Source organism: Leptosomus discolor, chromosome 23 (genome assembly GCF_034619465.1).
Source record: "Leptosomus discolor isolate bLepDis1 chromosome 23, bLepDis1.hap2, whole genome shotgun sequence".
NCBI lineage: Eukaryota > Metazoa > Chordata > Aves > Leptosomiformes > Leptosomidae > Leptosomus > Leptosomus discolor.
Genome location: NC_141413.1, coordinates 6,105,127 through 6,130,070, shown reverse-complemented (window position 1 = coordinate 6,130,070; position 24,944 = coordinate 6,105,127). Strand labels below are relative to the sequence as shown.

General features: G+C 42.4%; 1 protein-coding gene across 1 annotated transcript in view; it reads left to right on the top strand.

The window, feature by feature from the left end:
* The window catches only part of DOCK5 (dedicator of cytokinesis 5), a 63,079-nt gene extending 44,815 nt beyond the window's left edge, over positions 1 to 18,264 (top strand). Inside the window, exons 38-52 of the mRNA XM_086477063.1 lie at positions 97 to 216; positions 1,001 to 1,090; positions 1,887 to 1,991; positions 3,300 to 3,441; positions 5,623 to 5,704; positions 5,903 to 5,987; positions 6,731 to 6,817; positions 7,286 to 7,462; positions 9,536 to 9,619; positions 10,403 to 10,540; positions 10,653 to 10,819; positions 11,624 to 11,801; positions 14,190 to 14,328; positions 16,104 to 16,219; positions 18,163 to 18,264. Coding sequence (XP_086333189.1) covers positions 97 to 216; positions 1,001 to 1,090; positions 1,887 to 1,991; positions 3,300 to 3,441; positions 5,623 to 5,704; positions 5,903 to 5,987; positions 6,731 to 6,817; positions 7,286 to 7,462; positions 9,536 to 9,619; positions 10,403 to 10,540; positions 10,653 to 10,819; positions 11,624 to 11,801; positions 14,190 to 14,328; positions 16,104 to 16,219; positions 18,163 to 18,264 — 1,812 coding nt within the window. The remainder of the gene's footprint in view (positions 1 to 96; positions 217 to 1,000; positions 1,091 to 1,886; positions 1,992 to 3,299; positions 3,442 to 5,622; positions 5,705 to 5,902; positions 5,988 to 6,730; positions 6,818 to 7,285; positions 7,463 to 9,535; positions 9,620 to 10,402; positions 10,541 to 10,652; positions 10,820 to 11,623; positions 11,802 to 14,189; positions 14,329 to 16,103; positions 16,220 to 18,162) is intronic.
* The last annotated feature ends 6,680 nt before the right edge of the window (positions 18,265 to 24,944 follow it).

The window sequence follows — 24,944 nt, the reverse complement described above, 5'->3', positions numbered from 1 at the left end:
TCCCTGCAGAAGGTGAGTCTACCTACTGTAAGGATTTGTTAATCTGAAAATGTTCCAATTCTTTCAACTTTGCGGGTTTTTTTTCCTCTATCTTAGTGGTCCGAGAAACCGTGTGTCCCTCACCTCCTGCAGAGGGACAGCTACTATGTCTACTCACAACAGGAACTCAAGGAAAAACTCTACCAAGAAATTATCTCCTTCTTTGACAGGGGCAAAGTGAGTGTCTCTGCAGTGTTCTTACAGTTCACTGGTAAATACTTGGCTTGGTGAATGGAGCTGGCCAAAGTGGGTTTCAAGGGTAAAAGAAAACATGGTTAAGTAACAAGCCTTTGATGCTTAGGCCTGTTTTTTTAGTAAGGACCACAGTACTGGCATGAGCAGGGCACGTATTTGTTCTGGTGATAGTTGAATCCTTCTATTTCCTTGTTAGTCAAAGAGCATCTGAAAAATTAACCCTTTTCAAGATACTGGGTAGATGAGAAAACTGTGTGTGTTCCTTTCTTTTTCTGGGTAATGGCTTTTGTCAGGTTTTTTGCATTGCAGTACGTATGGCTTGTCTGGCTGATACTGAACTTGGGTTAGTGGCACTCTGGATTGATGGTTCTACCAGGGCTAAATGGGACGAACCCAGGGAAGGCCAATGCAGGGGGTGAAGTATGAGTGTAGGAGGAGAGCACCTGGGCTTCTCGTTTGCTGTTTAGACATGTCCTTCCACCTCTTTGGGCCTCAGTTTTCCCTGTCAGGAGTAACAACAGAAACCTTGCTTTGTAAATCACTTTGAGATCTACAAATCAAAAGAGTTGTGTGACTGTAATAATCATTGCAAAAAACGTACAGCATAGAGTCTAAGGGGAAGTTGGCAGTGCATTAAAGTACCGCCCAAATTAAAATCAGCTGAATTTTTTGTTTACCTATCTGTGATAATGAATGCTTTTAACTGAGTCTTTTATTTTGCTTGTGCTCTTCTTCCCCCACCTGCCTCCCTTTGCCCTCCATGGAGATGTGGGAAAAAGCCATTCAACTAAGCAAAGAGTTGGCTGACATGTATGAAAACAAGGTCTTTGATTATGAGGGACTTGGTAACCTCCTGGTAAGATATTTTTTCTCCATTTTCAGCAGGCTGCTGACTGTTTAAATTAATATTGTTGAGCAGGATAAGCCCAAAATACATTTACGTTAAAGACAAACAAGCCAACATAACCCCCATGGTTTTGTAAAGCTTAATATTAGAAGAATGTTTGTGTAATTTTTTTCTATAAGTGTGTGGTTTTGACCTTGTAATTAGCAGGACAACATCATGTGCAGATGTTTAGCGTTCTTGGTGTTAATCAAATAAGGTAGCATTTGCATGGTGTATTTTCAGGCTCCATAAATCTCGTCACCTTGTTATTTCTGTGGTAAAACTATTGTGTATGAACACAGAACTATAGAACCGCCTTGGTCCTGAATTATGGTTTTTAGTGGTTAAAGATGTAACCAGATGGTCTTTATATTCTCTCGTATGAGAATCATCTGCCCAGTTTTATTTCTGCCAGTTCTCTGACATTTGTCACCATTTGTGTCTGCTCAGTTTCAGAACATATTTATTTTTAATTTGTGTTGCAGTAGTTAAGGATTTCAAGTATCCTCCTGGAATCCTAAAAAACATGGCATTGGTCTTGTGTCTGCAAACCAGGAAATTGAGTTGATTCTGGCCCAGACAAACCAAATATTTAACCAAGTAAATGGATAAGTATGAGACACTGTATCAAAAAAAAAAAGTAAAAAGTATTCTGTAGGGGAGAACTAATAGATGAGGAGTTGTCACTGGGAACATGAGCTGCAGTTTGGCAGTGTCCTTGAATACTCCAAAGTGAAAATGCTGGTGACTTCTTTTTTTTTTTCAGAAAAAACGAGCTACTTTTTATGAGAATATTATGAAGGCAATGAGACCTCAACCGGAGTACTTTGCTGTTGGATACTATGGTCAGGGTTTCCCCTCTTTCCTCCGGGTAAGAATTCTTTAGCGCTCAAGTTCTGGAGTGGTGGGTGCCCCAAAAGTCACAGCTTTTGCAGAGCTTCCAAGAAAATTCAGATGCCCAGCCCCTCTTCCTTTGAATGGCACTGAGAGATCCAAATCTCTGAAGTATTTCAAAGTGTTTCAGTGTATAAAAAGAGACAAGTAAGAGGCTAGATTTTTTTGTGTTACCAGGCTTAATGAAGTTAATATCTTGTAGTAGGTTTTGTGAGGTGATTGGTATATGTGGACTTAAACAGAATCTACCTTTTGTATTTGCGCCCTATACAATTCCTCAGAAATACGATTGTTGCCATTAGAAAATGTTTAGCTTGTAAAGAATTTATCCTGTTGCTTTTCAGCCTGAATCAACCTAATTTTCAGGACATGGATCATTTCAATGCTCAAGGACATTAGTGAGAGTCTGTCCCACACAGAAGAATTAAAATGCAAAGAGGGTTCCTGTTTGAGATCGCAGCTAAGCATTGCTGGATCTAAGCTAGCTGTCATACAAGAACCTAGCCAAAGTGAGTCAGGAGGGCAGGGTGCAGCATACTAGAAAATTTTCCTGACTATTATTTAAAATTAAGGAACATTTACATTTTCAGACTGGAGTTGTTTGAAGTTGCTGGCCTTAAATGGAAACCAAGCTTAATAAAATGAGGAATGATAACTTAAACTGTGTAACTGGATGGCATAGAAGACTTTCACCTCCAGGTCATGTTTTTTGAATCCGTCCCTTCCAGAAACCCCCACTGCTTGGTGGCCAGTTTGAAAAATAATTGGCCATGGTCTACTGTTAAATCTGTAGTGCAGAACTGCCGTAGCTGGCCGTTTTGGTAGTGGCGGCTGAAGAGAGTCAGGAATGGAACGGAGGGAAAACTCGTGTCTTTGTGCATAGGGAGGTCCCTCAGTTAACTCTGGCAAGGAGCATGCAGTTCCCTGCATTAAAGAACTTTTTGGCACACATGTTCTCTTACTTAAAATCAGTCCCCTGAGATTTCATGTGTTGAATGTGTGAGTTCTTACAGTGCTAGAAAGCATGAGCATGTCCAATAGCACTTGTACATGGAACAACGAATTTTCTAGACAAATAGGTTGCCATTGCAGGGCCTCGCTTCTGAGAGTTGCTGTGTTCACACTCCAGCCTGTGTTTCTTCTTTCACGTGTTCTGACTGTCTGTTAAGCTCAGAGACAACCCTTCGTATAAACTAGATCTCTGAGACTACTCTGTGTATGTTTGGAAAGCTCTTTCTCATTGCTTTGTTTAGTGTTAATTCTCTTTTTCTTCTGCTACCCACAGAATAAAATTTTTATCTACCGTGGCAAAGAGTATGAACGAAGGGAGGACTTCAACCTGAAGCTATTGACCCAGTTTCCCAGTGCTGAGAAGATGACCAGTACTGCTCCTCCAGGAGAAGAGATCAAGTCTTCTCCTAAACAGTGTATCTTTTGGTTCTAATATGTTTTGGCACATTCAAGATCTGCCTCTTTCCTGGAATAACAGAATTTGTAAACAACAATAATATGCAAGGAACGTACTGCTCCAGGGGGACTTTGAAGGCAGGCATTGGGCATGAAAATAAGACTATCCAGAATTGCAACAGTGAACTTAAACGTACTGAAAGAGAGAGACAGTTTGATATTGTCGGAGTTAAACGAGTAGATGTTAGGATGAAACCTTAACATTTGTGAAGTGGCTTGTTTGTTTTTCTCCCCTAGAAGTCACTTTGTAAGAAGTGTGAATTGGTTATGTTGGTGAAAGTTGTTGGGTGAACAACTTTTGTTATTTATGCTGGTGGAACTCCAAACTGTGTGCCACAGCACACCACTAGGCTTAAGGTCCTCTTTCTCTTCCTTGTGAGCATGGCCAAGTGCAACCTAGTGAAGATGTTTCAGATTCTTGTTTGTGACTTCCAGTCAATAGCAGGTGTGCTCCTGGAAGGTGTACATCAGTAAAAACCAAGTTACTGGGCGTTTAGCCCAGGCCGGACTAGAGAATCTGATGGTCCATTTTGGCCTTAAAAGTCTGTGTGCAAAGGCACAGCTCAAGCAGTGATACCAGATGCTTCCCTTGCAATAAGCCTGCCAAGCACTAAATCCACATAGGAAATTAAAATTCATTCAAGACCAAGCTTGGTATCAAAAAATGCCTCTTCTATTGCTGCTTTGTTTCAGCTACTTCCTTTGCATCTGTTTGTGTTTGTTCTAATGTTTTTGGCTCAAGATGAACCTGAACAGCAAAATTTGGATCCAGATCTGAACTCTTCCAAAAGTTTGGGGGTGTTTGGTTCCGGGTCCTGGCATAGCCCCACTGTAAAGGGGAGCAGCTGCATAGCTTGGATTTGGTACAGGTTCTTCTCGGACTCTTAAAGACACCTTCTGAAAAGATGAGTTTGAGTGCCTAAATCACTGTTGTGTTAGGCAGCGGTTGATGGTTCTGTAGTTTGTTTTAATTTTGTGCTTTTTTTAACCTCCTTTGTCTCAGGCTTTTTTTTTACTTTTGCTTAGAAGCTGTTTCCTTGCTCTTCTATGATAAAATGCCTTGTTCTTCCTTTGGGTCCTTCATAATGGTATCGTGGAGATACCGGGCGAGCTGTACACGGTCTCAGGGAATGTCTACACACTTAACCTAGTCTTCCACCAGTTCTGAACTAGAAGCTGTATAGCACACTTTGCGTGGCATGAAGCCCAAGCTAATAAGCTCTCCTGAGAGAGAGAATATATTAGTTTGGGCTCAGTGCTTGATCTAATGTCGCTGTGCGGTTTCGGGTTCAGATTTGGCTAGTATCCAGCTGGCTCTTCAATGCAGGCAGAGTGACCTTGCCTTTGCTTTCAAAATACTGTTCAGAACTACCCTCAGTGAAATAAAGGATGTATGGGGCTACCCTACCCACCAGTAAAACAGTGCCACTTAAGAGTGCAATTGGCAGGCGATTCACAGAAATAATCTATTAATGTGGGTCAAATGGTTTATGCTTTACTTTTCCATACAGCCTTTTACTTCTGTAAAGCCTTCGATACAGCCCTTAAAACAGAACTGTGGAGGAACAACATTGTAAACTGTTGTGCTTAGGGATTATATTATTAACTTTTTTAATTTCTGTCACAGGTGCAAAAGCTGAAGGTGAGGTAGATACTCACTGATGAAAACCAGCCTACTTTCCTCAGTTAGCTTTATTGATCGAAAAAGTGGGAGGGAGGGAGGGGCAGCTTCACTGTGCTGGAAGAGTCTGACAAACAACCATGGGGTGGTGGGGCAGAGAGGAGAGACAGATGCGTCCCTTACAGAACCTAGTACAGAATCTTGTTTTCCTGTCCCCAAAGTAGGAATCGGTAGCACCCAGGCTTCCCGGGCATTTCAGCAGGGGTTCTCAATAGTTGGAAGTCTCTGTACAGCCTTTATCTTTCTGGGCTTTTAGTTCACGAGTAGCATACAAATTACAAGAAGCAATATAATGCCTGTGATTTTGTTGATGAACTAGTAAGTATTTTTCAAACATGACAAGAACACAGGGAATTGTTGAGAAGTCTGACATTTGATGAAAACAGGAAGGGTATTTCTCTCCCTCTCCTGTTTTCCCAAAAGGATTCATGGTTTTACGTCCTTAACTATAGCTGCTCAGATGTGCAGTGCTTTATTGTGAAGCCTGTGATGAACCTGCCACCTAATTATAAAGATAAACCTGTTCCTGAACAGATCTTAAAGTAATTTCCTTTTCCCTCAACATTTCCTCTGTATTTTTCTCAACTAGCCTAGGCACACAGTGGAGTGCCTTTGTGTCTTGTGTAAAGTTGTTTCACAGTCCAGTTTAAACTTGGTTGTTTTTGAGAGAAAACAGAACAATGTTTATGTAAGGAGGATGGGAGGTGAGAAAGCTCAACATTTACTCTGCTTCTTTCTAGCTACTACAGAGCAAATGAGGTACAGCAGTTCACGCACTCCCGACCAGTCAGGAAAGGAGAAAAAGATCCAGACAACGAGTTTGCGGTGAGTCCTTTGCTTTTGATGCCAGTTGGTGTGGGTGTCTGGCCTGTGAGAAATGGTTCTATGCATTTATTTGTTTTGTTGGTGGCATTTTGAACAACACTGTCGCAATATTTTTTCCCTCCATCTGTGGCAATGGAGTTTTGCCATTAAAATGTAGGAGAAAAAGGGCTGCACTTTGCATTGCAATCTTTACATAGAGCCAATGCGATAATGTCAAGGGGCTCCATAGCTGAAGTTGTAATGTTCAGAGTTCCTGATCTAGATCCGTAAATACTGTGTTGTCTAACAGCAGTGAATGATGTAGCCATCCTTAAGGAGGCCAGCTTCTGACCATGAAGGATCAGTTCAACTTCAGGCCAACTTTTAAGATGAGCAGTGGAGAGCAAGCCTTGGGTGCGGTGTGATAGCCTGCTTCCTTGCTGCCTGTGAGGCGTGCTGTTGCTCGTCTGTAGTGGCTGGGCATGTTGTGTATAACTGGCTAAACATCCCATAATCGCAGTCCTGCTAATCGTGGTCCACATGGAGGATAACAGCCTACCCCACCGCTAAGGGTGATACCATTAAATAGCAGAGGTGGTATTTCTTGCCAAAAACACAGGGTTCCATCCCAGTTAGTGAAGGTGAAAGTCATTGTCCTGCCAGCTAGTCCTGGAAGCCTGGTTCTGTGCTCTACCGCAGAAAAGAATTGAATTGCAAGACCGATATTTTCCTTACATCTTGGAATTTTTTCCTTCTTTAACTAGAATATGTGGATAGAAAGGACAACCTACACGACAGCATATTCATTTCCAGGCATCCTCAAGTGGTTTGAAGTCAAACAGATCACAACGGTGAGTTCTGCACATGGGCTGGGTCTCATCCCCTCCAGTCTTCCATGGAGTAGAGTCTTGCAACAGTTAGGACTACTAGTCCTTCCACTGTTGGATATGGCACACCAATAAGTTGTGCTTCAGATAAAAGCAAATGTATATCATCTTTGATGGGCTTGTCTTTTTATGCCATTCTGCAGACCGCTCTACCCAAGGCAGCAGAGTTCTACATTGACTGTGTAGTGCTTGGGAGAGTGGTTACTTCTGTAACATACTGCACAGTCAGCAGCAAAGTCCTAAACTGTTGTTCCTTCAGGTTAAGGTATAAGATCATTCTTGCATTCGTCTCTGAATGGCAAGATAGTTAGCACAGGGGTTCCAAAATCCTCTGCTGGAAACTATTGGGCTGCCATTCAAATACGAAGAGGTACTTAACTTCAGGTTTAGTGGAGGCAAATGAAGGTTTATTCTGTTTCTTCTTTCTGTCAGGAAGAGATCAGCCCCTTGCAGAACGCCATAGAAACGATGGAGCTAACTAATGAGAAAATCAGCAACATTGTCCAACAGCACGTGTGGGACAGGAGTCTTCCTGTACATCCTCTCTCCATGCTCCTGAATGGGATTGTGGACCCAGCGGTCATGGGGGGATATACCAACTATGAAAAGGTCATTTTCACATTTATCTGTAGCCCAGTCTGTTGCCCTCTGCAATGTTGAAGACCTGGATTGAAACATGGGAGGTTCAGGTTCAGTTTTCAGCTGTTACTCAGCCGTAGTGCATGCTGTAGCTGTAGCTGTGTGTTCAGAGCTCAAAGAAGAGGAGTAAAGAACAAAAATAAGAGATTTCCACTAGACTGCAGGGTGGAAAAGCCACCCATCTTTAGTGCTTCGTTTTAGTGCTGTGCATTGCCACAGAGGTGAATGATCCAGCTCTTTTGGGCTCTGTTTACAGTGGTGATAATAACATGATCCTACCTCGTGGGGGCATTGAGGTGCTTGGTCAGCCCAACAAACAGTGCAAGTAACAAAGAAAAGCAGAAGAGCTAGCGTTTCTCCATTGTATTAGTACAGCGTGGGGAGCAAATGAGGGTTTCTCGTTCCAGCAGGTAATCTGTCTTTGAAGTCTTGCAGCAAAGACCATATATTTCAGTAAAAAACCCAGTATTTCCTATCCAGGTTTATTCAGTTGACTTCAGTTGAACAGTGTATGTTCTTCCTTTTTTTTGTGATGTTTAACTTAAACTGTTTACTCCCAGTATCTAATGATGGTATTCCCAGCACAAAATACATTGCTTATTTCCATAAACTGAATGGATGGTGTTAAAACACATTTAATTCTTCTCAGATGTGTTCCAGTCACGTGAAATGAAGTGCAAAAGTTAAATGGGAGAGGGTCTGATTTATCAGGGGTCTAACTCTGCTGATTCCAGAGGAGTTGTTGCATACTTTGCCAGGGCTGAATTTGGCCCTAAATCCTCCCATTTTATGAATTAAGGTTGACATAAAGTTTAGAATTACGAAAGTGGGAAAGCAGTTAAAACTAGGAAACACAAAGTATCTGTAACCACATCTGGAAATACTCATTTCTGGTTCATATTTTCCTATTTCAACTGAAGATCCGTACAGAACATTTGGCTTTTGTGGGCGGCTGAAATCTTGAGTTTTAATTGTTTCATTGTAGCCAAAAGCCAAAGTCTGCGTTTTTAACATGCGCTTGCTTCTTGCAATAATTAAACACTTTCAAGAAAAATCCACTGGGACCTACCCGGCAGTCCTTTCACAGGCTAACCTCCTCTTGACATCAGCTTTTTTCAGAATCGTACCACTAGGCCTATAAACACTTGTACCTACAGTCCAGTTAATGGAACACAGAACTAAAAAATACATGCAGAGGCTGAAATAGATCAGACGCGCGTTTTAAAGCCAAATGAAAAAATATTAGGTATTTTATCTAGGAGAAAGAAAAATTAAATTCTCCTGACCAGGAACTGTGATACATTTCAGTGCAAAACACTGCAGCACATAATGTGAATTGGCAGAATTTTAAGGCTTCAGTCCAGGGAAGTGTAGTTGTGTTTGTTCAACTTCAAACCGATACCAGATTCTGTTGATTAAAGGTAAACACATGAGAAGCACAGACTAAAGGTGCTTTGTTGAATCAAACTGTGAGTAAAAATCTCAACACAGTCTTTATTTCTACTGAATCCTCCTAACAAGCCCCATGTGAACATGTTGTACTTAAGGGCTTGAATCATAGAGCTTAAGGAAATTGCAGGCAGGAGATGCCCTGTTCACCTTTCTGCAGCTGAGGTTGTTTGCATGTCACTGTGTACTGTGGGTCACTGAATGATGCTAAAAATGAAAGAGAGTTTTTGGAGTGAGAACTCAAGAGGCTGATCTGCTGCTTACATTTGAGCAACAAGTAATGTCACCTTGGTTACTCAAATCAATACTGTTTCATGAGAAGGGAATTGGAATTGAAGAAAACCCTTCTGATGAAGTGACTTTTTTTACGTATCTGCTTCACTGAAAAAATAGTAATTTTTTAAAAAATAAAGAAAAGCCTATTGTCCCCAGTTCTCAGCAGATAACCATGTTTCTTTGTCCTCAGATTTGTGTCAGGGAGATAACAAAATTTGTTTTTAATATGAGGAATAATGGCAGTTAATTGCTTTCAGGGCTCTTTCAGAGTTAACTGTGAAAGCAGCATAGAGTCTGTATCATCTTCTGTCTTTGCAGGCCTTTTTCACAGAGAAGTATCTTCAAGAACATCCTGAAGATCAAGATAAAATTGAGCTGCTTAAGCACCTAATTGCTCTACAGGTATGGTATTGGGAAAGAAGTGGAAGCACTATGTGTGAGTGCAGATGTTTTTCCAGCTGCATTGTTTTGGAGAAATAAGGCAGATAAATGCTGTAAGAAAAATCTGGATATGTGTACTTGTATTCCAAGGAAACTGCTGTATTCTAGAGTTGTGGCCTAGGATGTTCCATGTACCTTGTGTTGCTCTGAAATGTTGTTCTGAAGTATTTGCCAACGTGGCATAGATTTTTCCCTTGTGAGTATAACAGAATATCTGTTACCTTCTCATGAGATCATCAGACTTAATGTTTTGTCAGTCTGACCATTGAAAGTTGTCTATTTTGACCTGCAATAGCAATGAAAATTGCAGTTTTCTTGCAATGCAAATTGCATGCCTGCAGACCAGTTCTTACACATTTCCACACAACAGAGCCCAGTTAAAGCTACCTCACAGCTTTGGGGGCCAAGAAATAGTACTCCAACATTTAACATGCTGTGTTTTCCGAAGGAGAATGTGGAACCTTAGTGGGGAAGAGGGAGACGTAGGTATAGATGGGGGAAATGCTTGTGTCTTGAATACATGGAGCACAAACAAACAGTGAAGCTACTACAGTGTCACAAGTTATGAGTCAGTAGCCGAGCTTCCTTACTGTGTGATTGCTTTTTTTGCCTCTGCAAACTCAAAAAACCATTGATTTAAGTCCTTTGAGTGTATCTGAGGTGTGTAACATGCATAGAAAGCTCCTTCCTGGAACAGGACAGCTGACTGGTCCTTTCGCAGCCTGATTTTGTTCCTCCTTTCAGATGCCATTGTTGGCAGAAGGGATTAGAATCCATGGTGAGAAGCTGACAGAACAGCTGAAGCCTCTGCATGACAGGCTGACAGCCTGTTTCAAAGAGCTGAAGAAGAAGGTGGAGAAGCAGTACGGTGTGATAACTTTGGTAAGCCTACCTGGTTGTTTAGTGTTTTGCCTTAAAGAAACGCAACTCTCCCCTTTCCCACTCGTGAGTGAGTGAGAGTTCCGTGATTGATCACAAGTGTGATTGTCTGCAGCCTCCCTCCCTCACCGAAAGGAAACAGAGCAGGTCAGGCTCTGTCGTGTTGCCCTATATCATGTCTTCCACGCTGAGACGGCTCTCTGTCACGTCGGTGGCGTCTTCTGTGGTCTCTACATCTTCCACATCATCTGATAGCACTTCCTCCAGACCGGGTTCAGACGGGTTAGTAATTAGTCTGCGAGAGTGGGGATATGCCTTTGCTGGAATTAGTTACTCTTAAAATAAGTAACTATTTTATTATTTATGGGTTTATTCCATACACAATAGTAGTGCCTATGCATGTAGAACTTTAAATGGAGGCTACTGTTGCCATTCCCTTTTACAGATAGGGAGTTCGAAGCACAGCTAGGGATAGTTCTGGGAATTGAACCCATGACTGTCTGTCTCTAGAGTCCCAATTATCTATATGATACTGAAGAGGGATGGAGACGGTGTATTTCAGATGCACACTGTCTCTGTTTCCCAGGAATGCTGGAAAGCAAAGGCGTAAGGTACTACAAGGTCATTTCGTTTGCTGTGGTCTGCACAGAGGTGTATAGTCATATGGTACTTGTTCCACCTACCTGTTTGCAGCTGTATGCGTGGCATTAAAAGGAGCTGCCACACATGGAAACATTTTCCTGATGTTACTTCTCTGTACATCTAGTTTGCATCTGTGGTAACCAAGGTGTCTCGGTGACTTGCTCAAGGTCACACAGCAGACTCAGTGGTAGGGTTCAGCATAAGATGCACATCTGGCTACCTCTGCAAGCAGATCACACTTTACCTTGTACATCAGACACAATACTCAAAATTGCTAGGGTAACTTGGGAGCAGAAATCTCTGAAAATTCCACGGTCATAACTCAGTTTTTCATAATAATCTGTTATGCTAACTAAGAGATCACAGTGTTTTAACAGACAGTGCTTTAAATGTCTGATGGACTAATATTTCATGTTTTTTTCACTCTTCCGGTGTGGGCCACAGATCTATTCTGGAACCTCTCTTGGAGAGAAGAATATCAACAGCTTCCAGAGCTGAAGAACTGCCCATGAAAGATGATGGTGATAACCGGATTAGCAAACTCAAGCGGAAGGAATGGAGTATTAGCAAGTCTCAGGTTATTGTAGAAAAGGAGCCAGAAACAGAACTGACTTCCAAAATGGTAAAAAAAAAAAAAAAAAAAAAAAAAAAAAGCACAGCAGGAGATTTCAGTGTTTCTGTTGCTTTCAGCCACGCTTGTCATTGGGAACTTTGTTAATTAGTGGGATGGTTTCAAATACCAAAAGCCTCGGTCATCTGAGTAATTCTTGCTTTTTCAATTTGGAAAACTTGTGTCACAGACCAAACTGCAGTTTGGCTTAAGGCACAAACTGGGAGCGTGAGGCACCGTTGTTTCATCTAAGTGCTCAGTGCCCTCATTTCTTGTGGGAGTGGAGGGCTGTGTGATACACTCAGCACCATGTAGAATTGTTCTGTTTTTGTTGGAGCAAGCAGTTGCTGCTAGCCCACTCAAAAATCCAGCTGGCAAGCCAGATGTTCAGCTGCTATCAGTCAGCATCACTGCACAAATCAAATGTACTGCAAGGTGAAGATCAGTTTGATAGATTTGAGAGTTGAAAAAAGATGGTCTGGTAGTTAGGTCACCAGCTTGGGACTTTGCAAAAGTGGTTCTTCCAGTCTCTACTCTGCTCCAGACCTCCTGCATGAGGACAGGACTGCTTATTCCTGGAGCAAATTATTTGCAGAAGAGGAATAAAAGAGAATCTATACCCCCACAGGAGTGTTGTGATGAGGAATATATAGGAAACTGTTAGGTATTAAGGTTGACAGTGGGATTCAGAATGATCACCTAATACAAATGGATAAGTTTCAGCCCAAAAGCAGAGTTGTATGACCTTGGAGTATTACCCTGATTTATGCAAAGCTATGTTACGCTGTCAGAGAGTATATGAGAATTAGGAATCTGAGTATTTAAGCTGGTGGCTCAGTGATACTAATTTGACTTCACACAGGCTGCGTAAATAATGAGAAAACATAAATTCTTCTATTTCCCATTCTCACCCAAGTTCTCAACTGAATCTGGCAGGAGCAGGTTATGCTGCTATATATTCAGGAATTCTCATCAAATCTGAGTGATGCTGCCAGCACTTGGAGCGTGCAGAATATTTATAAAAAGGGGAACTGTGGTTCTAGAGTCATGTCATTTGGTATTGACAGGCTTTCCACTCAAGAGGAAAATCTGGGTTTGTAACTGTTAGTGGTTCAGGAGGCCTGGCCCTCTGCCGCTGGAAGAGCTGCCATTGAATTAAATGGGTTTAACCCACAAATGGTGATGTCAGCGGATGATCACTATATTCAGTGAAAGAACAGGGAAAAGATCTGGAGGAAAAGATCTGGAGAAAAGCCCGTTTGTATCAACCAGTTCGCTAGGACAGTGAGGCATGTCTGCCCGAGGCTTTGCATTGCGGAGAGCTGAGAGATGCAAAACAGAACACCCGCCCTCCCTTCTCCCCCCCATATCTCTGAGGTCAAACTACATGTGTGATCAGCTTACTGAAGCAATTGAGCAGTCAAAGGTTTATATTAGTGCTTAAGAACATTGCAAAGTACAGACAAAGCTGGTTTTTTATAGCTGGTCTGTTCCATGGCTGCATAGTGCAGCAAAAGAATTGGACAGACCGATTTTATGCAGCTCTTGACTAAGCTGCTTGGGAGCTAGAAAGCCAGAGGGAACCAAAGGCTTGCTGCTATGTCCAGCAGCTTTGGTCTTTGTAAGTTTTATGTTCACCGAACATCACTGTGTGGTCCCTTCTGCACAGTGAGAAATACTGAACTGCTCAGTGATGGAGAACTGATCTCTAAAAGAGCCCAGTGAGTTAATTACACGTGTAAGTGACAGCCGTCTCTGTAAAGCAATAAACTAGTATTTAAAAGGACCATAATATTCATGCACTGGGCTCTTGGGACTATATTCAGATGGCCTCGTGATTTGAGTGAAGAGTGCGGAGGACACTTGTGACACTGGAAGGAGCCGGAACATCTCCTGAGTCCCAGATGCAAGGGATTTGCTCCGTAAAGCCTGAAGGAGACTTGTTTCTTAAGGAGCTGGATGATACTAGCAGTCCTGACTTGCACCCACAATTTCATCTTTTTTTCTTCTTGGAAAGACTTTTTATTTCCCCCCAAATTTGTCAAGAACTGCTAGTCAAACGCAGCAATTCTTCAGCCTGATGTCTCCCTTCTTGGTTAATACATTAAGGTATTGATTGGTATTTAATGACTAAGGTCATTAAAAACAGTTTACTGTTGCTACTGAGTTGGTAAGGTCCCGCAGAAAACTGGACGTGTCATAGAAGCACAGTGTATGCCTTTGACATGGCTTAGCCAGTGCAGTGGCTTCACTCTTAGGTCTCACCTGAATGCACCTTTCTCTCTTATGCGTGGCTTTTGTGGAGCATGTTGATGCCTTTGTGACAGGTCTGATTATCTGATACGTGTGCAGCAGCCTTGCTGGCTTCTAAAGATTTCGTTTACTCTTCGTTTCAACCAGGGCATGTCAGGAAAAGCACAAAGGCCTAAGAGCCTTCAATTAGGAGACAACAGACTGACTTTACTACAGGGTTCTTCTCTCCAGCAGTCAACGCCTCGCAGCCCACCACCGATCACTCCCAAAACCCCCCGAACCCAAAGTAAGTTCTGCTATAGAGCAATTGCCACATCCTTCAGGGCAGTACCTGTGGTAGTAGAAATTAATATATATTTGCTGAGGTAACGCCATTGGGAAGGGAGGAACTGCTCTGAAGTAGTTCACAGAAAGTGTCTCTGGGCTGTTAGTGTTTGTAGACATTTTTGGTAGATAACAGGATTTGGCAGTGTTATCAAAGGCACTACAATCGTACTTGTGACCTACATATCACTTGTTAAAAGTGTTCCAGAGAACAGTTTTTATCTTTTTCAATTTCTTTCCTGTTTTCTCCTGTGTTGACTTGTGGGAAGGTATATTAAACCTCAGGGTGAACATCACATGCAGTCAATGCAGATGCTTATGAGTGCGTGATCACAGCACATGCTAGAGGAATATCACCTATGAATTCATAGAATCACAGGATGGTTTGGGCTGGAAGGAACCTTAAAGACCATCTAGTTCCAACCCCCTGCCATGGGCAGGGACACCTTCCACTAGACCCGGTCGCTCCCAGCCCCATCCAGCCTGGCCTTGAACCCTGCCAGGGAAGGGGCAGCCGCAGTTTCTCTAGGCAACCTGTGCCAGTGTCTCACCACCCTCACAGTAAAGAATTTCATCCTAAGATCTAATCTAAATCTCCCCTCTTCCAGTTTGAAACCGTTACCCCTTGTCCTATCACTACCCTCCCTGGTAAATGTCCCTCCCCATCTTTCCTGTAGGTCCCGTTTAAGTACTAGAAGGGCAGATGGAACTGCATCAGTCCAGCATGGCATTTCTGGTCAGCTCTATGGCTAAATTTTCTGGGCAATCCCTGAAGGCTTTGTTAATTAATGAACAGTAACTCCCATCACGTGGCAAAAAGTTTTAGAAGTTGCTCTGCAGCTTGGAAGCTCTGCTAATAAATGTTACACCTGAATGAGATGGAATTTATCTTGAATTATTAGCAAGATGAATAATTCATGCAGTTATCTTCCTTGCATATCCAGTAAGCTCTGTAGTTAATTCTGAAACAACATATAAATGTGGCTTAAGGTAAAAATACAGCTGTAGTGTCACCACCGGCAGCTTCCTTGCTTGCTATTCCGTTTCTCACTCTACTGCTCTTTTCTTAAAGGACGGAAGTTCATGTTTAGGACCTGACTCATTCCTCTTACGTTGAGTATAAATTTAGAATCCAGTGTAGATAATGGACTAAACTAGCATAAAACTGTTGTGAGAGGATTAAAACAAAAAATACATATCAGGGTGGAGGACAGGGTGGGGAGACAATCAGAAACACAAACAGATACAGGAATACTATATGAAGGAAGAACTGTGAAAGGAATGTGAAACCTCACTCTTCTAGTTAACAAGTGGTTTTAATTGCCATTAGTAGCAGGACAGCTTCCCAGGAATCCGTCTGAAGTTTGGGTACTTATCTACTGCATCAGCTGGAGTTAAAATCAAAGTGAGTTCTCAGGTTGAGGCCCAGGCTGAAAGGAAACCCCACTGAACATTGCAGATGTGATAATGGATTCAATTTTCTGTTCTCTCAGGCATGCATTTTTCACATAAGCTTAGATTCATTTGATGGAGATAGAACTCCTCTGGGCATTTTGAACTTAAGGGAGAGACAACTGTGACTCTACTTTGACATATCCATTCAGGTTTAGCTGCTAAAGCAGATTGAAAGCACAAGATATTAAATGAATCTCCCTTCAAATTCTGCGTGGTCAATCCTATTTCCTGTTCCTTTTCCACCTACTTTAATGTCTTTTCTTGTTACTGTTGTGCTTCTAGGTTTTCCCTCGTTGCAAGCTGATGGACTGGCAACTGCTAGCTTACAGAGCACCCCACCCCCACCTCCGCCCAAAAGCAAACCCTATGAGAACAGCAACCCGAGGAGTTCTGTGGAGGTAAGGAAATGAGAGCTGACATTTTTTTGGAAAACAGCTTTTGAGAAAGAGACACCAGTGGAATTTTCCAAGCTGCTTCTAGGGTGGTGCTACTTGAAACTTGTCTAATCATTTTAGTGGTTCACTCCCTGAAACCACAAAAGAATAAAAAGCAGTTTTCCTTCATGAGGTGGCTATCAAGTGCCGTCCCTTTTTTTCAAGTGGGAGTTATGCTGTCCTTGGTTAGGCAAACGGGGGGGGGACACGACACACGATATACTGGAAACAAACAAGGACAATGACTGAAAAGTTTAAAAAGCATGATCAATGTCAAATAGCACAGTGATCTAGTCCTGAAAAAGAAGGGAAAAAACTCACAGTTTCAGAAATGACGAGTGTCTCCTTTTGAGTCCTCAACTCAGAAGACTAATTTTTCAAAGTATGCATCATTAGTCACTGAAAACAGCCTGTATTATATCACCATCTTAGCCACAGCTTTTTTCTTGGCTTCATGAAGTTGGTTTCCTTCTAGGAACATCAAATTGCCACTTTTTTTTTATGCTGTATCACTAATGTTTCTCTTGTACTATGGGATTCCAGACGGCTTGCATTTATTTAACATGCATATACCCCGGTCTTTGTGTCAGAATCATTTCAACTGCCCCTGAAATGCAGGCGCTTCTGGTATGAGACTGTAATTGCTTACCAATGCACAGCAACAAAAAGCATCCTTTTGTAACTGGGAAAGGGATGGATGTCTTCCCCAGTCCAATTTGCAGAGAGGGTTTATGGAGTACCTTAGTGAGATGAACGGGAATTTGACCAAAAAGAATTTAAAGCATGATCGCACTTAACAGAACAGGTTACCTCTGGCAGCACAGGAAGACAACAAAACAGCTGATCACTTAATTCTGTCAGAGGGATGTGACACTGGTCTAAAGCCTTGAAGTATGGGATAAATAGGAGGTTTTCTTCTTTGCCCTTCACTTGGTCAGCATTGACTGTGCTTCTGAAAAGGGGCAGCATAGCTGCTGTAGGTGGCGTGAAAGGTGGAAATATGCCAGCTCTAGGGATGCTGTGGGAGTCACTGGTTGAAGAGGATTAATAAAAGAGCCTCCTTCCCTTGAGTCTTGTAAGAAAACTAATTACTAACATGTTCTGGCTTGTACCATTGACCTTTGCTTGCAGCCAAATGGAAAGGATTTGAAAGTTTGTACAGAGAGATTGTAGAAGTATTTTCTGAAGGGTTTTGTTGTGTCGTTGTTGTTGTAAAGTCATCTCCGTCCTCCTTCAGTTAAAATAGTCCTGAAATCTTGGCTGTTTTGACCAAGCAAGAGGTGAGCCACACAAGCTTCTTGTTCACCTGGCCTGTCACATCTCATTTGTTTACGGGATGCCCCTTAAAACAAGCAAAGAATCAACTTGAAAGAACCTGCTAATGCAGTTTCCTGCAAGAACAAGGAACACCCAGCAAGGCTGTGGCTTGCTTTAGTAGAACTCTTTGCTTGCTGCCATTTTACAGAGTTAAGATTCCTGATCGGGAAGCGTTTTACGTCCTTTTGGCCTCTGCTTAGGGCAACTTGTCAAGCCAGCAAGATAAAAATAGTGAAATTTTGAAACCCTGAGGGAAATTGGTTTATTGCCATTTTACTGATAAACAAAAGGTTGGACAGAGGGGCAAATGGCTCTGACTCCAAAGTCAAGCTGCGGGTCAGGAGCAGCTAAAGTCTATCTGCAGCTAAAGTGTATGGAGCTACTAAAACCTTTCTGCTTCTGTTGTCTCCTGGCGATCTGTCCCTGTTTGCCCCTGTCATGCGGGACTGAGAAGGTCAGTTCAAAGATTTGGTCCTGAAAGAAACATCCAGTACTCCAGGACCTTTTGGGTTTCTTGTTTGGTAAAGCAAAATGTCTTAACTTGCTGGTAATGTTTTATCCTTCTGTGTGTTTTTGTTTTATCTTCTCAGGTTGCTCCACCACTACCCAGCAGACGGGAAGCCAAACCTCCCCCACCACCCCCAAAAACCAGAAAATCCAGCGTTGTCTCTTCAGAGCAAGGATTGCAGTGAGGATCATCACTTGCTGGTGTAACAGCAAGTGCCTAGAGTGAAATGGCTGCTTTCTTTTTACTGACACGCTGGGACTCTCTGACCCTAAAGACTAGTGATGTCACCTGCCATTCCATTCGTGCCCTTTGGAGTTCTCTTCGGGAAATACCAAAAGAAACTGTTATTGTGACTGTGTTCCCTAACCTCTGGTTTACTTTTCCAGTACTGAGACACTAATCACATAGCAGGAGATGTTGCCCTACTGGAATTCTTGTCTGTCTTAGTCTTGTCTGTCCCGTTTTTTTTTCACTGATGTGATTTCAGCAGCTCCTTCCTGGTGTAAATCTGTCACAGTAGTGATTTGCACCAGTGTTTGAAACAAGGTAAGCCACACCAGTATGAGATGTGTCCTACAGTATTTGCACATAAGCTGAGTACAGCTTTACAGCTGTACTTAGGCACCGCTCCCTCCTCCTGTCCCTGCAGCGTCGCCAAGCCCTGAGTTGCCTGAAGTGAAACAGATCGCAGCCATCCCTGGGTTGTGACATGTCGGCTCCTGAGATGTCAGGTGCCGGTGTATGATGTGCAGTCTCCTAAGATTCTTGATTGCAGGCAGAGACCTGAGCATTGTCAGCAGAGTAAGAAGTCTCTTTCTGCTAGTCACCATATGTATTTAAGATGAAGTGCAGACGTTCTGCCTTACACCGTCTCTGCTCGAGTAGTGGCAGTTGCTCACTCCCAATGGAGAGTTTAGGTTCACCAGTACTTTGTCGTAATTTCATTGTTGATTCTGGTTTTAACACTACAGAGCAGTTGATATTCCTCCCTGAATTATGTTACCTACTTGGTTTGTGCTTTCATCTGGGACTTGGTACAATATTTCATCTTTGTGCTTTCTAATGGGGTGTAAAAAGTTGCTTCTCTCCTGTGAATATGTGGGAAGAATAGAAGCTGCATTGATACCAGCATTGTACTGGTACCAGCAACTTGGAGAGGGTGGAGCGTGCAAAGCTAGTTATACGTCCTGAGCTCAGAAACAAAACCTGATAGTTACCGTAACATTTACTTTGGCTGGGCAAATTCACACAAATATAAATAATTCTCATCCTGTTTTTTTTTTTTTTCCTGCACCCACTTGGGGCAGTACTTGCACTTTGTTTTATAGCCTCCCTTGATCTGGGTTTTTAACAGCCACGGGACCTTTGAGGAGCCATTTAGATCTGGGATGCATGTGAAAGACTTGCCATTTAACCACCTAGTTTCCTATTGCCTCGATTACTGCAGCTCTCTGCAGCTTTTCTTTCCTTGGAGGATGGGATAAGCTGTTTAATTTTTCTTTTAGTTATTTATTCCCTGCTCTGTCTAATGTTAGCATCAGTCTTCCTATTTGTATAGAGAAAAAATGACATTATCTTAGATTTGAGGCTTTCAAATTCATGCGATCCATGCAGAAAAAGGCTGTTGTGCACTATTAGAATAGCCTGTCCTCACCTCACAGTCGCGTAGTGACCGAAAATTCAACACAAGTATCATTGTTATTTATGGACTGGATGGGTCTTAGACACAGCGTGCCGCTGTGCCTGAGCTGCCACTGAAAAGCAGGACGTCGCCAGTTGTGATTAATACTCCTAACGTTGGCAGATCCATTTTGCACCTTTCGGGGCTGCAGGTCTCTGAGCTGTTAAAGGGCTGCAGCCCTGCAGTGGGGGCTTGCTGTCCTGCAGCAGGTTTACAAGGAGTTTGTGCAGCACTTAAACCAGAAGACAATTCAGTTCAAAATTCTCTTGCGGTGTTTTTCTACTCTTGGAAGATCCTGGCGACCCCAAAGATAGGTACAGCAGCTCTGTTTTTGCAGCGTGGAGCAGGACTTTCCTAAACCTGTTTCAGAACTAAGGCATTGTGAAGAACTTCACTGTGTTCTTGTCACGCTACGTAATTGAAACTTTCTTGATCTATTCCCCCCTCACCTCCTGCCGAAGCTGCAGCTGCCTTTGGTGCCGTGTTTCCCAGCAGCAGAAAAGCCAGTGAAGTTCGGGGGTTTCTTGATTTGTAAGAATTATTCTCTTGTCACATTCAGGCAGAATAGTTTGCCATGCTATTCTGCCTGTGTGACTACTGGCCTATTTATAAACATGGCTTTTGTCGTGGCTGTTAGTTTTCACTGATGTTTTCCCAGGAAAGGAGAGAAAAAAAAAAAAAATCACTTGTTGTTGTTGTTCCCTTTCACTATGGAACTCGAGAAGTATGGGAGTTTGCCTGCCAAATTGAGATTCAAGCTTTCTGGGAAGTTCAAAGTTATTTAAAACTCATCATAAAGAGGGACCAACAGAGGAATTTGGATCCAAGTTTATTTCTGAACCTATACAAAACTTCGGCTGTTTGGTTGCTGCTTGTGGCCTGTTTGTTTATCGTCGGTGTTGATGAAGATTCTGTCATGGGCTCTCTCTTCCAGGACATAATTTTGCTTGTTAACTGTAACTGTCATTTAGCTTCTGATTATCTGGTAGAAGTTGGGGAGACCCACTAAAAACCCTGCTGAGGATGATGCTGACAGGAGTAAATACAAATACTATTGGATCGGGGTTTTTTACAGGCCACTGCACCGTTATTCTGCCCAAATGACATAAATGGGTTTTATTACCTTACTGAAAAATTGAAGTTTGTTAAACCTAATGAAAGCCTTCCTCAGCAAAGCCTTTTTCAGGGGCAAACAAAACCGATGAAACCCTAGGGTTGTTTTGTTCAGAGTGTAGTTCCTTTCTTTTGTTCTTACACATTCCTTTGGCTTCAGTGTGACTCCAGTTACAGAAACCTGCGGGAGCTGCATTTGCTGCCTGCATGGCTCTGTAGAACAGATTGCTTCCATCAAAGGGTCATATTGGATTCACGTCACGAAACAGGTTGGAGACATTTCGGAAGTTGCACTGCAGTCACATCACAGACATCCGCAGTCGTGTTTGCTGTAGCGCACGTACGACTGTCTTCTGGGCTGTTGCCTTCTCCGGGGAAATCTTTGAAACCTTTCTGGACAACTTGACCATGGTTCACCCCCTCTCTCTGGTGCATTGTAGGACTTGTCAGCTCCGCATTGTGTTCTTGGACATCGATGCTGCTTGACTTGAAAACCACAGGGTTTTCTTGTCTTTTATTTTTTGTCCACTTCTTCCTCATCTTGTAACCACTGTCTTGCTTCTGCTGCACACGTGACCTAGAGGACCCTCTGGAACTCTTCACTTGAACAAGAACTTTTTGTCTTCGGTGAGAATTTTGCTTTAGGCAGAACAGCAGGATGTGGTCTGAGCTGTAGAAGAGTACATATTAACACCACCTTATTGTTAACACCGCACCCTTCCCCGTTCAACATCTGCCTGTTACCTCATTCGTAGGTCCGTTCCCTTTTCAGAGCGGGTTTGCCTTTTATTCCTTTGGTAAGTCGGCAGAAACAAAGGAGACTTGGTGGAATCCCAGCCAGTGGTTTGTCTGTCATGGGTAAACAAACTTGGGTATTTCGGTTCCAAGTGACTCTCTTGAGACTTACTTCCCTACCTGTTTCATCTGCTTTAATAACTTCAGCTCATAGATGTGTCTTGTACATTCAGCAGGGTTTTTTCCTGGAGGAGGGAACGAGTCAGTGCAGAAAACCTCACAGGAAGAAGTCTGACCTTGGGAAGAATTTTTCAGCTGATCTTTAATGACCCTTTACATAGTGCTCTTTAGTTTGAGGAGACTTGGTTCTGACTGCTTTTTCTGTGGTTTTGTAGACCAGGTTTATGAGTACGTAGCACGTAAGTGGTTAATTATCATCTTCCCTCCTTTCCTTCCGTGGATCATGCAGCTGCCAGCCCTTAGGAATAAGAACAGTCACTGTCCCTCCTGTGTGCTGGTCCTAGGTGTAACACCTGCGCTAGCAAGATGCCCAAGTCACCTAAAGCGTCAGGGGAGCAAGCAGGGTGGTGGCTGTCACCCATCCCAGTGCTGGCCGAAGCCTCGGAAGCTTCAGTGCTTTGTGTGATTCGAGTGGTGGCTGGAACAGGCCTGTCGTTTGTATTTTGATCTTTGGCTTTTGCTGTAGAGCCAATTCCTTACGAAGCAGTGAAGGTCTTCTCTTCCTGGTGCTCTGCCTCGCAAGTGCGCTGTCTCACCTGGCAGGTTTCTTAAGGTTCATCCTGGTGGGCTGGCCAGCCAGCTCCGGCTTTTCTTCTTGCTGCCTTTGTGCTCTGGCCAGTTGGAGACTGTTGTAGCTGAGGCATCAGCCTAGCGGGAAGGAAAGGAACAGCTGATGCCTAAAGAGTACAGAGCGAGGAGATTTCCCTTCCTGAGATATTTTGGGCATTTTCCTTGGCAAGTTTGCTATGCCGTAAAGGGGTTTAACGCTGGGGGCTGCCTTCTTTCTTAGCGTTATTTCTGTTCTAGAGTCTGAAGTGCTGTAAACTCCTGCCACTTCTTCTTGCCTTTTGGCAAACTAACTCACAAATAGGTGTTCAGTCTTCTTAAATGTTCCTGACTGTGGTGTGTGAAGAGTGATGTTCTTGGCTGATATAAGTCAGCATAGTTTGCATAGAGGTACAAGATGGAATTTCTGTACTGTGCCTGAATGATTTAGGGCTTCGTGCCAGTTTTAGAAAAAAACATTGTCTTCTAAGTGTCAGATTTTTAAAGGCAGTTGGGCAGTTAAGTGTGTGAATAAGGATGGGGCCTGACTGATTTTAATTAAGTGCCCACACTCTTACAAGAAGTCCCACCAGACCCCTGATTTTTTTAAGTGTTCTGCTCTTTGCCACGGTACCTACCTGACTTAAGTTCTGAGGTTTAGTTTTCAGAGGCAAGGTAAGGTCTCACTACTTAGTTTTCAAAACGAGAATCATCTTTCCATGTTAATTAGATGTTTTAGGAAATGTCATCTAATGTCTTTTAAACTGGAGGGCTAAAAATAGGAGTAGAACAGTCCATAATGATGTCATCTCTGCATACCAGAAATGAAAGCAAACAGAAGCATTTCTACCCAACTCGTAGTTTTTGAATAAAACAAATCTCAAAGTTAAATATCCAGTCTGCAGAGAAGACAAAATCTAATCTCATTTCATAGCCACGCTGTTCAAAGCTACTGTTAAATTTCAAGTCTTAGAGGATTTTTTTCCTTTGGAGAAATATGCTCAACACTTGTTTTCTGGAGCTTTTAATTAAAATTTGTCATGCTGTGATAAATTCCTTTAAAAATGTTACAGGCTCTAATCCACATCAGGGGAAGAGAGAAACACAGCTTTCCATTTCAGTGGATTATTGGATTAGGAAAGGACACCGATTCCAGAGAGAGCAGCTCTGTGATCTGCAGTGGCAGAAGATACCGTAATGTATATGCAGTGGGTTTTGAGAACCTGCATCTAATAACCTTCACACTGTGCAGCCCAGTGTATGTTCCACAGATTAACAGTGAGTTAGACTTGTAGAGATAATGGCTCAGATTTTTCTCTCCTTATTTATTTTTATAATTGTAAATGGAAATAATAAGTTTAAGATGTCTGTAATTTAACAGTAATCTCTTTTTATAGTGAAAACATTCCTCACCCATTACTGCTACCTTCTTCCAATATTTTTCTTTTAATTAAAAACTTTTCTGTCTTATATTTGCTGTTGCAGCTCAAATTATCTGGCGGACCAGGGTGAGCTTTTCCTAGGACTACATCAGAAAGGAAAAGCAAACAAATAATGTGATTTCATTGATTGCACGGCAGGAGAAGGGCTTTTCAAAAGCACGTGAGGTTCACCTAATTCTGCTCCCATTAACTTTAAAGCACCTTTAGGACTGGGCGCTAGAGAGGGTACACAAAGGAGTATGGGGGAGCTTAACGAAAGGGGAAAAGCGTCTGTTTGTGCTGCATTGGTCTGACTGTCCTGATTGAAGGCTGTCATTGAAATCCCTGGACGTGCATGACTGCATACTTTGAACCTGCTTTTCACATGCATGGTCTGCAGTTTTTGTGGGTTTTTTTAAACAGAGGTGTAAGTCCTCAGCAGCTCTGAAACGCAGCCCCAATATGCATTATGCATGGTATTAATTGATGTACTTTTTCATTGTTGGTATTATAAAGGTTCAGCGATAAACCTTGCGACATGTTTGTCTTGAATTCAGGAGAATGTGGATGTTGTGTAACATGTTTTTGTGAGTGTTTTGAGATCCTGGATGCGATGGTTTAGTTACAAAACCCACCTCTGCACACTGCAAATACCGTCTTTCTTTTCTCTTCTAGTCCTCTGCACTTGAATCAGCAAAAAATACAGCTTTTTTTAAACTGGCTCTGAAGAAAGAGTAGGAGCTAAGCTTTGGAAAGGGAGTCTGCATCTCTCTGGGTAAATGACATACGATTCACTAACTCTGTAAAGCAAGGTGTATAAATTTTCATGTTTTTTAAAATGTATTAACTGTTGTAAAGTTTGTAAATACCTTTTTAAAATAAATGTAGTTTTTATGAGTGAACCAGTGAAAAAAGAACATATAAAAGTCTTTCATACATGGACTACCGAAGTGCAAGTGGAGTTACATTCCAACAGTAAGTTTATTCTTGATTTTTAACAAAGTTGTATTCCTGTTTTATCCAGAGACTAGTGAGATCAGACAGTGCCTTTGTCCAGGCATGGCCTGGACATGTGGAACAAAAGCTGTCACATCCAAGTTCTCATTGCAGGGCACAAAGCTGACCCTG